The sequence below is a fragment of the Rhinoraja longicauda genome, chromosome 2 (genome assembly GCF_053455715.1).
Source record: "Rhinoraja longicauda isolate Sanriku21f chromosome 2, sRhiLon1.1, whole genome shotgun sequence".
NCBI lineage: Eukaryota > Metazoa > Chordata > Chondrichthyes > Rajiformes > Arhynchobatidae > Rhinoraja > Rhinoraja longicauda.
This window is the reverse complement of record NC_135954.1, coordinates 71,142,330-71,159,004: the sequence shown is the minus strand read 5'-3', so window position 1 is coordinate 71,159,004 and position 16,675 is coordinate 71,142,330. Positions and strand designations below refer to the sequence as shown.

At 42.9% G+C, this 16,675-nt stretch overlaps 1 protein-coding gene across 1 annotated transcript in view; it reads left to right on the top strand.

The window, feature by feature from the left end:
* The first annotated feature begins 2,915 nt into the window (after positions 1-2,915).
* Positions 2,916-16,675, top strand: part of cmc1 (C-x(9)-C motif containing 1) — a 48,805-nt gene continuing 35,045 nt past the window's right edge. Inside the window, exon 1 of the mRNA XM_078428598.1 lies at positions 2,916-3,277. Within this exon, the coding sequence (XP_078284724.1) occupies positions 3,259-3,277 (19 nt within the window). The 5' untranslated portion in view covers positions 2,916-3,258. The remainder of the gene's footprint in view (positions 3,278-16,675) is intronic.

Genomic DNA, 16,675 nt, shown 5'->3' with positions numbered 1-16,675 from the left:
CACTCTGCCCGTCACACCATCGGGGCCTGCAGCTTTCCTGGGATTCACTGCTCTGAGCACGCGCTTAACATCATACTCCTGCACAGTGAAGGTGTTGCTGTCAGGTGCTGGAGAGGGTGTAATGTCTGCCACTGTAGCTTTCACCTCGAAACGAGCAAAGAAACAGTTAAGTTCCTCAGCCAGCGAGGCGTCGCCGTCGGCAGTCGTGCGGTTGCTGGTCTTGTAGTTGGTGATGTGCTGGATGCCTTGCCATACCCGCCGTGGGTCATTGTTGGAAAAGTGGTCCTCAATCTTCCTCTTGTAGGACGCTTTGGCATCCTTGATGCCTCTCTTCAGGTTGGTTCTAGCAGCACTGTATAGAGCTCTATCACTAGACCTGAAGGCGGTGTTACGGTCCTTGAGGAGAGACCTGACTTCCTTTGTCATCCACGGTTTTTGATTGGGGTACAACCGGATGCGTTTGTCGACGGTGACATTGTCAACACAGTTTTGGATGTAGCAAAGTACAGTTGATGTGTACTCCTCCAAGTCCTGATCCTCAAAAATATCCCAGTTGGTCCTTTCGAAGCAATCCTGCAGCTGCGAGGAAGCTCCTTCAGGCCATGTCTTAACAGTCTTTATGGTGACTGGAGCTTTCCTCCTGAGTGGGGTGTATGCTGGAGTTAGGAATATGGACAGGTGATCTGACTGCCCCAGGTGTGGTAGTGGTGCTGACCTGAAACCCTTCTTAATATTTGAGTAAACCTTGTCTAGTGTGTTTTTCCCCCTGGTAGCACATCTTATGTGTTGTTCAAGTTTCGGGAGAACTGACTTTAGGTCTGCATGGTTGAAGTCCCCGGCTATGATGTGGGCTGCTTCTGGATATGTGCTCTGTTGTGAGTTTATTTGAAGAAAAAGGTCCTGGACTTATATTTACCCACACTGCTTATCTGATTAGAAATAGGTGCTATACCTGACTGAAAGGAGCATTACAACCAGAGTGATTCATTATTGGCACAAAGAAAGACGAATCAGGTTAATCCCATATAAGTGATTAATTGATAACCAAAATTGGCAATATACCAGATTTGCCATTTCCAAGGTCATATCTGGCTACCTTGTAGGTGTTGAGGTCGCCTGAGTTGATGGCAGTAGTCCGTGCTTTAAGTTTAGCACGGATTTCCCGTCCGACCCAGAGTTTCTGATTTGGGTAAGTGCAGATGGTGGCTTTTGGAACCACATCATCGATGCACTTACTTATGTAGCCTAAGACAGAGTCTGTGTATTCGTTGATATTGCCTTCTGCTGCGTCTTCAAACATCTGCCAGTCAGAATAGGAGTAGGGGGGAAAAAATCTTTTTTGGCAAGGTGTTTACAACTAGTGAGGTACTTTGGGGGTCAATAGTGGGACGCAACTGTTTTCAACAATTTGGAGAAAACGATCAAATGTAATGTACCATGTCCTGGTGGGTTGTGAGGATTTTGCAAATAGGTTTCAGTGAAATAGAGGCAGGCTAAGTGAATTGCCAAATGAATGGGCAAGGGGGTAACAGGTGGATCTTTGTTCTTCTAAATGAGTGTATAAGAAGGAACTGTAGATGCTGGTTTATACCAGTTAGACACAAAGTGCTGGAGTAATTCAGCTGGTTAGCCAGAAAGAGGATGGGTGACATTTTGGGTCGGAAGCCTTCTTCAAACTTCAGACATGAAGAAGGGTTCTTAAGTACATGTATATCTTAACCCTCAGAAAACTTTCCGACCACAGATGGATGATCGGCTCACTGGCCTGTAGTTCCCAGGCTTTTCCCTACAATCCTTCTTAAATAGAGGCACCACATTTGCCATCCTCCAGTCTTCCAGCAACTCACCTGTATTTAATGACGACTTGTAAATCTCCGCCAGGGCAACTGCAATTTCCTCTCTAGCTTCCCATGTCCTGCGATATTTCTGGTCAGGACCAGAGGATTTGTCTATCTTCATCCGCGTCAGGACCTTCAGCACTTCCTCTACCACAATACTGACTGCCCCACGTACCCCCGGTTTTCATGTCTTTCACAATAAGAACAAAGGAGAATTACTTTTTGAGGGCCTTGCCCATCTCCTGTGGCTCCATACAGATTTGATTGCTTTGATTCATGAGTGGTCTCATTCACTGTCTGGTAACCCTTTTTCCCTTTATGTATTTATAAAATCTCTTGAGATTATCTTTAATATTATCTGCCAGAGTTGGGGTTACGTTTAATATTGGTTGAAAAGGCCTATGAGATACTTGATTTCACAAGCTGGGGCATAGAGTGTAAGAGAGGTTATGGTACAACTACACGAAACACTACTTAGTCCACAGCTGGAATACGTCATAAAATTCCGGTCACCACACATTTGGAAGGACATGATTGCACTGGAGATATTGCAGATGAAATTCACTGGGAAATCGCCTGGACTGAGTATTTCAGTTATGAGGAGAGATTGGAGACACATACGATCATGAGTAACTTATTGGATCAGGCAGCATTTGTGCCGGGAAATGGTCAGACGTTATTTCGGGTCAGGTCCCTTTTTCAGATTTCCAACCCGAAAATGTCTGTTTTGTTTCCCAAAACACGCGTTGCCCGCCCTGCTGAGTTCCTGCAGCAGTTTGCTTTTTAATGAGGAAAGGACAGGCTTTTATATTTTCCTTGGAGCAAATGGCATCTGATGCAGGGAAACACAAATATGAGTATAGATAGTGCAACTAGTAGGAACCGTTTTTCGTTGTACCGATATCTATAATCGGACCATGGAGATTAAAAGGGTTAAGAGATTTACAGGGGACTTGGGGGATATTTTTTTTCACCCAGGGGATGGTTGGAATCTGAAACTCCTGGCTGGAAGCGTGATGGAGGCAGAGCTTCTCATACCATTGAAGTATCTCGACAAGCACCTGAAACGCCAGGCAGGGCACTGAAGCCCAGGACGGTATTGGGAAATAAGATTGGTATAGCTGGGTACTTGACGGTGGGCATGGACACGGTGAGCCGATCCTGTACGATATCCCCGTTTGTAGTCGTGACGAACCCGGCGGTGAGCAACGAAGTCGAGTCAGAGGTTGGAAAAGAGCTGTGACGTTTGTTTTTTAATGTCCGGGGAACAGACAGAGGCCAGGCCGCGCCGCGCCGCGCCGCTTCTCCTCCAGGTCGCCTGATCGACCAGACCGTCACCAGCAGCTCGGCCGGAAACCAGGCAGCGCTCCGGATGCGGCGCCGTTGCTAGGGTGAAAGGGCAACTGCGGAGGGAGCAGCGATGGAAGCCGCCAGTCAAGGTAACGTGAGGTCGGGCCCGGCCCGGCCCAGCACTGTGTGGGTGGGAGATGGGGCACCGCAACAGTAATCACGGGGATCACCGCCTCTGGGGAGGCGCTGAAACATGCTGCCGGCGCTGTAGAAGTGGGATTTTTCTTCAATCCAACCGATTTTTAAAGTAGTTTCGCAATCTTTGCGGCTGAGCGTCTGTACACAGTCCCCACTCTGGTTTTCGCGAGTAATTGTTGAAACATGAGGCCAGGACTGGTCATTAAGTTCATTCATTCAGAAAAATCATAAGTCCCCCGATGCTCCTGTTCATTCTTAATTTACATCTCAAAATATCCAAAATACTTTCCACTCTTCTACGCAAAAGGAAAGCCAGCTCATCGTGTGGAAGACTTCTGATTTCACTGATCCTAGTCCAGTGCAAATATATTATTTATCATTCACTCTCACCCCTATTTACCTTTGATCAGATGATAGTAAGCCCTTTTAATACAGAGCTGGTTCTTACCCTTAACACTTTGAGTGTGTAGTAATTAAATTTCCACCTGTGTCAATTTATACCACACATACTCCTAAAATAAAATACTTCGTTTGTCTCTGGAATGCACCAAAGCAATGCCACCTTTAACAGGAATATGCATGTTTGCAAAACAGGTAGCCTTGGACAAAGCAAATTGCAGTTAAATGTAGCTTACACTGCTACATAGTGATTAAATAAAATTACATTTAATCATTCCATACACTAACCAATTAGTCTTTACAAACTTATGGTTCTCATCAGACCTAATGAAGTATCTCTAACCAACATGATTTCTTTGAGTACTTTATTTATATTACTGTTATCTTCATATTGTTCCTAGTTAGTGCCTTGAGCCTAGATTGACCAATGGCAGTATTCTGGGATGTCAAATTATAGATTCGTGCAAGCAACATCTCAGATTGGGAGTTCCTGATCACACCATTGCACCTACTAGAAAGGGGAAACAAAAACAAAATTAGAAATTAATTCATGTTATATAGGACCAATCATGTACTCCTAACATCCCACGGTGCTGAACAATCAACCAGCTTATTTTTTCAAAGTGAAATCATTTTGATAACTTTGACAAAATTAAGTCTGTTTGCACGTAAAAGTACAAATCCTTTTTCACGACTGAACTCTTCAAACAGGTCCCTTAGCAAGTTTCTCAGCCAGAACGGACATTTGATTAGCGAGTTTATTAAATTAAAACCTTTGGCATATGCTCCACTATTCCTCTCATCAAATATGGGAGGAGGGGGATGGTAGATGGAAGGATCAAATCTGCTGCTGTAGATGGATCCAATTAATGATAGGAGACTGATATGTCACTAAAGTAAAACATTTTTCCTTTGTTTAAAATACAATTGCTGGTATTTCCTTAGGAGCTCATCATATCAGTACTCAGCTAGGTCCCAACCTTGGCCTTTGCTGTTTTTTGATCTCAGCAATTCCAAGACCTCCAACTGCCGTTAGTATTTCTAAGACAGATGTGAAGTGTTGCAAACAAAAAAAATATATAAAGTCGTGAGGCTAACTGCAGAGTTGTTGCAAACTAAGCAAAGGATGAGTATTGTGAAATTGAGTGTGGGGAAGAGGGTTGTGGGAAAAAGTTTTATTTAAAAATATTTGTTACAATTAAACAAAATATAGTCAATAAACATATTCTGCTGAAAGAGCAGTAATCTATAAAGTCTATTGATAGCCATACACAGTAATAACTACCATGACTTTTCATTACAGATAGAAATTTGGGAGAACCTCATTTAAATTAACTAGTCCCACCATGGTAAGGAATAACATTATGCACCTATACAGGTGCTCTTCAACTTACAATGGGGTTACATTCCGATAAACCCATCGCAAACTAAAAATATCGTACATCGAAATGCATTTAATACCATTATATAGTCGAAATATCGTAAGTCGAAGCTCGTTAGTCGGAGAGCATCTGCAGTCAAAAAACAAGCAGGGAAAACATGGGGTGCTTAATATTTTTGGTGGTAATCGTTACATGCCAAAACATGTGGAATACTTTGCAGATTCTGATTCCATCTTAGAAACATAGAAAATAGGTGCAGGAAAAGGCCATTCGGCCCTTCGAGCCAGCACCGCCATTCATTGTGATCATGGCTGATCGTCCCCAATCAATACCCCGTGCCTGCCTTCTCCCCATATCCCTTGATTCCACTAGCCCCTAGAGCTCTATCTAACTCTCTCTTAAATCCATCCAGTGATTTGGCTTCCACTGCCCTCTGTGGCAGAGAATTCCACAAATTCACAACTCTCTGGGTGAAAAAGCTTTTTTTCACCTCAGTTTTAAATGGCCTCCCCTTTATTCTAAGACTGTGGCCTCTGGTTCTGGACTCGCCCAACATTGGGCACATCTTTTCTGCATCTAATTTGTCCAGTCCTTTTATAATTTTATATGTTTCTATAAGATCCCCTCTCATCCTTCCAAACTCCAGTGAATACAAGCCTAGTCTTTTCAGTCCCGCCATCCCAGGGATCAATCTTGTGAACCTACGCTGCACTGCCTCAATTACAAGGATGTCCTTCCTCAAATTAGGAGACCAAAACTGTACACAACTGTACACAATACTCCAGATGTGGTCTTACCAGGGCTCTATACAACTGCAGAAGAACCTCTTTACTCCTATACTGAAATCCTCTCGTTATGAAGGCCAACATTCCATTAGCTTTCTGCACTGTCTGCTGTACCTGCACGCCAACATTCAGTGACTGGTGTACAAGGACACCCAGGTCTCGCTGGACCTCCCCCTTACCTAACCTAACTCCATTGAGATAATAATCTGCCTCCTTGTTCCTGCCGACAAAGTGGATAACCTCACATTTATCTATATTATACTGCATCTGCCAGGCATCTGCCCACTCACTCAACCTGTCCACGTCACCCTGCAACCTCCTAACATCCTCTTCACAGTTTACACTGCCACCCAGCTTTGTGTCATCCGCAAACTTGCTAGTGTTGCTTCTATATTCCCTCTTCCAAATCATTAATATATATGGTAAACAGTTGGGGACCCAACACCGAGCCTTGCGGCACTCCACTCACCACTGCCTGCCATTCTGAAAAGGACCCATTTACTCCTACTCTGCTTCCTGTCTGCCAACCAATTTTCTATCCATGTCAACACCCTACCCCCAATACCATGTGCTCCAATTTTAGTCACCAATCTCCCGTGCGGGACCTTATCAAAGGCTACATTGAAAAATTAAATACAGCCAAGGATATAACTATTCAACTCAAACAATAAATCTGTTGTTTAGATTACTAATTCATACACAACAATCAACGTTTACTTACAAAACATTAAACAATTTGAGTCTTTTTCAAAAACACCTACCATTTTCACTGAGTTTCTGTGTACTACTGGCAAAGGGAATCAAGTTACTCAGTGCTGTCTTGGATGCTCCTCCATTTTGAATAGTCAAGACCGTGTATTTTTCCATTTTATCTTCCAAGAAGGTTTGAAAATATCCTTGAATTATTCGTCTGTCTTCCATGAAATTTCTTGCCATAGCTGAGCTGTGGTATAATGCTAGATTTAGCACTGGTAGGTGAATGAAGTCACTTGCCCAACAACATCTCAATGTTGTCCACATATGTTGTCCTAGCTGTGTTGGCTGAGGAGACAATACTAACACTGGTCTGTTTATCCTGCCAGTGGATTTGGAGGAGTTAACAGATACAACATTGGAGGTACCACTCCTTGCCTTTGAGTTGTTTGCTTTGATCAATTCATCACTCTCAGTATATCGGAGTTGGTGGGGGAATCACCACAATTTAGTAGGCTATGGGTTTTGTGCTAGGTTTGAGGTAATTGTCATACAGCTCAGAAACAGACCCTATAGCTCAATGCCCATGCTGACCAAGATGCCCCATCTACACTAGTCCCACTTGTCAACATTTGGCCCATATCTATCTATACCTTTCCTATTCATATATCGTTTAAATGTTGTTATAGTACCTGCCTCAACTACCTCCTGGCAACTCATTCCATATACCCACCACCTGTGTGAAGAAGTTGCTTCTCAGGTTTCTATTAAATTTCCCCACTCTCACTTTAAACCTATGTTCCCTCGTTCTTGATTCCCCTACTCTGGGTAAAAGACTCTGCATTTAGCCTATCTATTCCTCTCATGATCTTATACACCTCTACAAGATCACTCCTTATCTTCCTGCGCTCCAAGAAATAAAGTCCTAGCCTGCCCAACATCTCCCTATAGCTCAGGCTGTCAGGTCCTAGCAACATCCTCGTAAATCTTCTCTGCACTCTTTCCAGCTTGATGACATACTTCCTAAAGCACGGTGAACAAAACTGAAGACAATACTTCAAATGCAGCCTCATCAACACCTTGTGCAACTGTAACATAACTTCCCAACTTCTATACTCAATACCCTGGCTGATGAAGGCCATTGTACCCGAAATCTACTTGACCACCCAATTTACATGTGACGTCAGTTTCAAAGATCTATGTACCAACACACTTAGATCCCTCTGCTCTATAACACTCCCCAGGCCCCTGCCATTCAAAAAGTCCTCCCCTGGTTTTACTTCCCAATGATCTTTGATCAATTGTCATGGTCTCGATCAAGACCCAATGGTCTTGATTTTTTAATCAAGAATACTCCAAATAAGAGTGAGTTTAGATGTTGACACAAGAGACTGCAGATGCTGGAATACTGAGCAAAAAAAAAAAAATGGCTGGAGGAACTCAATGGATCAGGCAAGATCTGTGGCGGGAAACGGACAGATAGCGTTACGGGTCAGGACCTTTCTTCAGACTGAACGTTTAAATGTTATAAGACTTGTTCATTCTCTGTTGATTATGCACTTGATCAATTCAATTCATTGTAAGGTTTCCCCTCCAATATAATGTAGTATCAACAGACTTCCCAACCCTTCTGAATTTGGCGGAAAGTTTCCGCTTTCTTATTTCATTTCCGCCATTCCGATTTCGTCTCACATTTTTCCGCAAAACACATGCCTCACCGCTCGCCTCGTCTCGCTGCTGGCTTGCCTCGCCGCTTGCCTGGCCTCACCTCGCCGTTGCCGCTGGCCTGGCCTCGCCGCCGGCCTTCCCTAGCTGCTGGCCTCACCTCGCCGCCGGCCTGGCCTCACGACGTAGCGTGAGGCCCATTGCTGTTGAGAGGGGATGGGGTGGGTGAATGGGGGGAGGGAGGAGGGGAGGGGAGGGGTCAGAGGAAGGGAGTGGGGGAGTGGGGGTGGGGAGTGGGGGTGGGGAGGGGAGTGGGGGTGGGAAGGGGAGTGGGGGTGGGAGGGGAGTGGGGGAGGAGGGAAGGGGGAGGGGGAGTGGAGGCGGGGAAAGGTGGGGTGGGGGAGGGGAGTAGGGGAGGGGTGGGGGTAGAGTGGGAGTGGGGGTGGGGGGAGGGTAGTGGGGGTGGTGGGGGGCATGGACCGTTGTGATTTGCTGTTGAAGACCACTGGAGCAAGTATGTCTTCAACGAAATTAGGTATGTTTAGTTTTAAATGAAACTTTCTTCATAACTTAGTCATACATTTTATGACCATTGTTCTTTTATTCAATACCAAGGGATTTGGGATGTGTAAGGAAAAAGCAAAATAGAAAAAACAAAACAATTTTTTCTTTGTGTTGTAAAAAGTATTTCTGTTCAATAACCTTTCTATAAATAGCAGAATATACTCATGATAGGCCTGACATTGTACATGTAGTCCAAGTACTACACACTGTTGGAAATAATAGTAGTTTTTCACACATGAAACGCATATGCTCAATTGACATGCATACTTTTTTTTTTGCTGAAAAGTTGCATTATGCACTATATTATGAATTTTGATGTAAAATTATCAATTTTGGACATCCAAATTATGAATTTGGAAAATCAAATGTTATCATATCATATCATATATATATACAGCCGGAAACAGGCCTTTTCGGCCCACCAAGTCCGTGCCGCCCAGCGATCCCCGTACATTAACACTATCCTACACCCACTAGGGACAATTTTTTTAACATTTACCCAGCCAATTAACCTACATACCTGTACGTCTTTGGATGGGAGGTCTGTATCAATATATAATTACAGAAATTGGTGTTAGGCACCCTTTCAACCTAAAATTCAAATTGAGATTTGACAACAGAAATTGTGTTCTTAAGCTTTCATTAAGCTTAATTCTTTATCCTCATTCAATAATAAACAACAAAGTGTCTTTTAATGGAGGTGGGAAGAGGTGACTATTGCTGTCAACTCCAAATCTATCATTTGATTTACAATTTTCCATGTTCTATTGACAATTTGTAACATTTTAAAACATTTAGAAAATATAAAATGAAGTAAAGAATTTTCTTTTAGTTTTCCTCATCTTTCAACAGTGGGCTTTCTATTTTTAAAAGCAGTCGTTCCATCAAGTTAGGCATTATAATTTATAATATGAGAAATAATTGAATGAATTCTAAATAAAAAATTTTTTTATGTACTTTCTTTTCCAAAGAAGAGTGATGCTGAAAGGATTAATAGAAAACTATTGTGTGATTAACCAAATGCAAGAGAAAGGATAGACATCCTTCTGAAATCTGTTGCTGCTGGGAGAATGACAGTTTGATGCAAAGCCAGATAATTAAATGTCAAGAAAAGCCACAGGAAGCTGCCTATATTTAAATATATATTTTCTTGGGTGCAGCTTTACAATGTGGTTAAATGACTAAACTGTTGTGTTCCCAAGTTATTACTATGCTTAGTAGCATTTAGCACATTTGTGAGACATTTGATTTGCTGAAGGCTCTGACATTAATTGTTGCTGTATTTGATTGGTGATTCCTCATTGTTTCAGGATCAATAGTTATCATTGGTATTGGTTTGTTATTGTCGGGTGCACTGAGGTACAGTAAAAAGCATTTATGAGCATGTTATCCGGTCAAATCAAATCATACTAAACTTGAGTACAATCAAGTCATACATAAGTATAACAACTGGTGCAAAGAGAAAAATACCAGAGTGCAGAATATAGTGTTACAGCATTGTAGTGTCACAGAGAAAACATTCAATGACTGCAATAAGGTAGGTTGGTAGATCAGAACTACACCCTAGCTTATGGGAGGACTGTTCTGCATTCTGATATCAGTGGGGAAGATGCTGTCCCTAATCAGCTGGTACATGCTTTCAAGCTTTTGTTTCTTCTGCCTGACAGGAGAGGGGAAAAAGGGAATGACTGGGTTGAAAAATGTACTTGATCATGTCAGCTGCTTTCCCAAGGCAGCATGAAGTATAGATGGGGTCCAGGACAATTTGTTCATGATTTTTATGCTTAGGATCTTGAAGCTCTCGACCATTTCCACTTTGATACTATTGATGCTGATTGGCGCATGTGAGGCCTTCGATTATGTGATTTGCTGGAGGTTCTGACATTATTCGGAGTGTCTCGCTCTACCTCCTGAAGTCAATAACTAACTAACTCCTTTGTCTTACTGACATTGAGGGAGAGGTTATTGTCTAATCTCTCTATCTCCATCTTATACTCTGTGTCGTCATTGTTCAAGATCCAGCCCACTGCAGTGGTGTAATCTGCAAACTTGTAAATAGAATTAGAGCAGAATTTAGTTGCACAATCACAAATGTATAGGAATTATAGAAAGGAGATGAGAACACATCTTGGTATCTTGTTGCCTATCCTCACTGATTGGGGTCTATGCTAAAAATGTCAAGCACCCAGTGCCAGAGAGGAGGGGAGAGGGTTGCACTGACTCCTAGACCAATGAAGAAAAAGACTAAAGTGTGCGAGAACTCAGCAGGTCAGGCAGCAGGCAGCATCTCTGGAGAGCATGGGTAAGTGCCGTTTTTGGGTTGGGACCCTTCTTCTAACTGATTATGGTGGTGTGGGAGGAGGAGAAAGCTGGAAGAGGGAAAGGGACAGAATAAAGCCTGGCAAGTGATAGGTGGATACACGGGAGAAGGGTTTTTGACCAGCCTTTGACCAAGGCCAGAGATGAAAAGACAAAAGGTGTGAGATAAGGAAAGAATTGGTGCAAATTCTGAAGCCAGAGGAAGGAATATATATGGAATTTGAGGGCAGGGATGGAAATTAGTGGCAAAGTTAATAAAACCAACGAGTTCTATATGGAAGCAGGAGGCAGCCCTGATGCAGTTGTCTATGTAGCAGAGAAAGAGTTGGAGGATGGTGCCAGTATACATTTGGAACAAGGATTGTTTTGATGTAACCAACAAAAAGAGAGGGATAGCTGGGGCCCATACCACTGCCCATGGCTACACCTTTAACTTGGAGAAAGTGAGAAAGGTCACAAGAGAAGTTGTTGCGGGTGAGGACAAGTTCCACCAAGTGGAGGAGAGTGTTGGTAGAGGGAAGCTGGTTGGGTCACTGCTCAAGGTACTTTCCCCTGCAACCGCATGTGTCCCTATACCTCCTCCCTCACATCCATCCAGGGACTCCAACAGGCCTTCCAGGCGAGACAGAGGGCGATACGATAGCACAGCGGTAGAGTTACTGCCTTACAGGGCTTCCAACTCCTGAGACCCGGGTTTGATCCTGACTACGGGTGCTGTCTGTACGGAGGTTTTACGTTCTCCCCATGACTGCATGGGTTTTATCTGAGATCTTCGGTTTCCTCTCACACTCCAAAGACGTACAGGTTTGTAGGTTAATTGGCTTGGTATAAAAAAATGTAAATTGTTCCTAGTGTGTGTAGGATACTATTAATGTGCTGGGATCGCTGGTCGTTGCGGACTTGGTGGACTGAAGGCCCTGTTTCCGCGCTGTATCTCTAAACTAAACTAAAACTGAACTAAACATAGGTTCATGTGCACCTCCTCTAACTTCATCTACTGCATTCGATGTTCTCAATGTGGTCTCCTTTACATCGGTGAGACTGGCGTAGACTAGGCAACCCTGTTGCAGAAACCTTGCACTCGGTCCGTCAAGGCTTGCTGGATCTTCTGGTCTAACCACATCCCATTCCCGTACTGACCTTTCTGCCCTGGACCTCCTCTGTTGCTAGAGTGAGGGCACATGCAAACTGGAATGGGATATTAGCTCACTATGAATGGGATATTAGCCTCTGGTTCTTGATACTGTCTTCATGTTATTCAAGAATGAAAATAGTCTTTCATCTTGTTTCCATTAAATTGTGTCCTTACTTGGGTTCTACTGTCATTATTACAGTTTAAAAACACAGTCAATTAAAATTGATCATAACATAACATAACATAACATAACAACACTTTATTGTCACTCGGCTTTTTACACCGAACGAAATTTCAGCAGTCACACAAAACACAGCACAAAAGAAAAGAACACAGGACACCCGACCCCAACACAAACATTCATCACAGTGACTCCAAACACCCCCTCACTGTGTTGGAGGCAACAAAACTTCCCCTCTCTTCCCCCCGCACCCACGGACAGGCAGCTCGACCCCTACCGAGGCAAACGACACGCACAGCCCCCGCAAGGGGATGGAAGGCCCCGCGGCCGAGCCGCCCTGGGCACCGAAACGTCCCGCGGCCGCACCGGGCGATGTTAAGTCCAGCGGCCGAGCCGCACCGGGCACTGAAACGTCCCGCGGCCGAGCCGCACCGGGCACCGAAACGTCCCGCGGCCGAGCCGCACCGGGCGATGTTAAGTCCAGCGGCCAAGCCGCGCTGGGCACTGAAACGTCCCGCGGCCGAGCCGCACCGGGCACCAAAACGTCCCGCGGCCGAGCCGCACCGGGCGATGTTAAGTCCAGCGGCCGAGCCGCACCGGGCACTGAAACGTCCCGCGGCCGAGCCGCACCGGGCACCGAAACGTCCCGCGGCCGAGCCGCACCGGGCGATGTTAAGTCCAGCGGCCGCACCTCAATGTTGTGGTTGGATCTTATTGTTCAAAAAAATTACCAAATTTGTCTATTGAATGCCAGTAATTCCATATAGAAAACAGAGTAGACTTGATGGACCAAATGGCCTTTTTCTACTCCTATGCCTTCTGGTCTAAGAGGCTGTAGAAAGTAGTGAGCTCAACTGGTCCATCATATGCTAGGCCTACCCTCCATCAAAAGCATCTACATGAAACACTGCCTCATCAAGGATCTCCACCATCCAGCCTGTGTCTTCTCACTCCAACCATCGGGCAGAAGCCTGAAGTCCCATACCACCAGGTTCTGGAGCAAGTTATTTTCCTGCAACAATTAGATTCTTGAACCAACCCACACAATCCTAATCAAAGGTTCAAATGTCAGTTTATTAAGTGTCCCAATTAAGGTACAGTGAAACTCAAATTACTATCGCAAAGCAGAAAACTATGGAACACCTCTTGCATTACCATGGCTTTGATTTTTTTTAATTGTGCAAAGTTGTCTTGTGTTCTGAACAATCTTTTTTAAATTTTATGTGTAAATTTGTGTATAATCTATTTTTTAAATTGTTTATCTGGTTATGTGTCAGTGATGCTACTGCATACAAGATTTTCATTGTAGGCCTGTACCTAACAGTAGTTATGCATATGACAATAAACACGACTTGGATTAACTTCATTGCTGGGGGCAGTGTTATACAGCAGAGGCAGGTTCATTGAGGACTATTGTCTTCCAGATGTTTAGTGTGAGATCATTCCTTTTGTACATTTGAGTGATGGAATAAGCAATGATTTAGTACATTGCTTCTGAGTGTTCACGTACACAGAATGGGGTGATGTTGATTCTAAAGGGGAGATGATGAGTATTAAACAATTTTTCCATTCTCCCTGAAGCTTGTTGAAGATAAGATGCAATATTGAAGCAAACACAATTATGAAAAGAGTTGGAGCAATGACACCGCTTTACTTCACCCGAGTCTTTATACTGGGAATGGGTCAGTAGTGGATATAATTTAGGAAAATCATCCAACAGTTATATTTCTGAGGGTATCCAAATGTCTGGTATTCTCTATAATCTCCATTGGTTTACAAAATAGAAGACTTTTGTGGGGTCAGGAAAGTCCTGGAAATATAGCAGGTGCTACATACAACATTTTTCTTTTATTGTCTTGTGCTGAAAATTAAGTTTCTTAAAATCTCTTGCGAGGAGATTTCTGTAATGGAGAAGAGAGTTGTGGAGGATTCTTGCAAAGGCTTTCCTTGTGAAAGATAGCAGGGGGACATCTCTGTAATTACCACAGTTAGACTTGCCCACTTTCTTGAAAATGATCTGTAACAATCTATAGCTTACAGTAGAAAATTCAATTTTATGCCCACTATATTTTAATTTTGCCTACTAAAACATTATATTGTCAAGGATTCCAGGTCAGTTACATATTTCTAAATAAATATTTCTAACAAATTTGTTTCACTGTTAGTTGAATGCTCCTTAGAGGAGCAAAGGGGTTAAGAAGAAGTAACATTAGTTGAATGTTTCACAGAAGCTGAATATTTATTTAGGTTGAGTATGGTCAGAATCTATTTTAACCAGATTACAGATCTTCAAAACAAAATGTGCAATAAGTTCAGTACTAAGAAGGGTGAACATTTGATTAGAATGACGATTAAGTAGTGATATACTTGAATTCTATGAAATGTTCCATCAGGAATTGCAGGGAAGACCAAGCACTATATGAACGAAAAAGGCACATATTTAATAGGTCTGTGCTGTATAATTAAGCTGAGACATATATTTTTCTTTCAGATGCTTACCAGCTTCCTGCACAATTTAAGCCTTTTCTGCTATTTTTAAGAACTCCATTTATATTATTTTACTCTTTCTTTCTTAGGATTTTTTTTCTGGTGAGTTAATTTAAAAGATACGTATGTATTCCTTCATTCTTATCACTGAAGCCTTCAGTCTAATTTGATTGAGCAACCGTGCATTTAAATGACTCCTGTTTGCAAAATTACACCGCTGTGGTTGTATCTAATGTGTCAGGTTACTTTTATGTTGGAGGATGTGTTCAGTTTTGGATCCCACATGTCCCATCACTTAACATATTCTCAAACTGCTAAATGAAACAAAGTACAATTTGTCTTTCATCCTTACTGGATCAGGAGCATTCTTTTTCAATATTTAGCAGTCTAAATTAAAAGTACCACCACTCTTACTATAAATAATAAAAATCAAGCTGTGTGCAGTACTAACACAAAACAAAAGCGGATCGCTCTGAAAACCACAGCTTTTTCCAAATGTAAAGAATGGTTATTTATTTTTAAATTGCATTTTTCTATGTTTCAGTTTTTTTAAAATCATTCTTCAGTGATAGGCGTTGCTGGAGAAACCAGCTTTTTTTAGCCGTTGGAAACATCTTGGTGAACTTCCATAGTCTTTCTGGTGAAAATGCTTCCTCAATACAGTTGAGTAAGAAGCTCCATGATTTGGACCCAGTGGCATGAAATGAACATTAACATATATTCAATTAGGATTCTCTGTGACATGCAGGTGATGGCAATTCCATGCCCCTGCTTTCTTTGTCTTGACCGTAGAGTGAAGATAGAAGTTGTGTGAGGCATTGGCAACATTTCCTTATTGGGTAACTGCAGGACATTTTGTACTTGGTACCCAATATAGCCACAGTGCACCAGTGGGGAGAGAATAAATGTTCCGTATTAGTAAATGGGATGCTAATCAAGTGGACTTTCCCTTGATGGTGTTGAGTTTCTCCAGTGTTGTTGCAACTGCACTCATCCAGGCATGTGGAGTATCAGGCAATGTCACTCACCACAGGATGCCCATCTTCTGATCTGCTCCTGAGGCCACTATATATTTACAGTGCATTCAGAAAGTATTCAGACCCCTTCCCCTTTTTCCACATTTTGTTACGTTGCAGCCTTATTTTAAAATGGATTCAATTCATTTTTTTAATCATCAATCTACACACAATACCCCATAATAAAAAAGCAAAAACAGGCGTTTAGAAATTTTTGCAAAGTAATTTAAAAGAAATAACTGAAATATCACTTTAACATAAGTATTCAGACCCTTTACTCAGTACTTTGTTGAGGCACCTTTGGCAGCGATTACAGCCTCAAGTCATCTTGGGTATGACGCTACAAGCTTGGCACTCCTGTATTTGGGTAATTTCTCCCATTCTTCTCTGCAGATCCTCTCAAGCTCTGTCAGGTTGGATGGGGAGCGTCGATGCACAGCTATTTTCAGGTCCCTCCAGAGATGTTCGATCAGGTTCAAGTCACTCTGGCTGGGCCACTTGAGGACATTCACAGACTTGTCACAAAGCCACTCCTGCGTTGTCTTGGCTGAGTGCTTAGGGTTATTGTCCTGTTTGAAGGAGAACCTCTTCCCCAGTCTGAGGTCCAGAACGCTCAGGCGCAGGTTTTCATCAAGGATCTCTCTGTACTTTGCTCCATTCATCTTTCCCTCGGTCCTGACTAGTCTCCCAGTTCCTGCTGCTGAAAAACATCCCCACAGCATG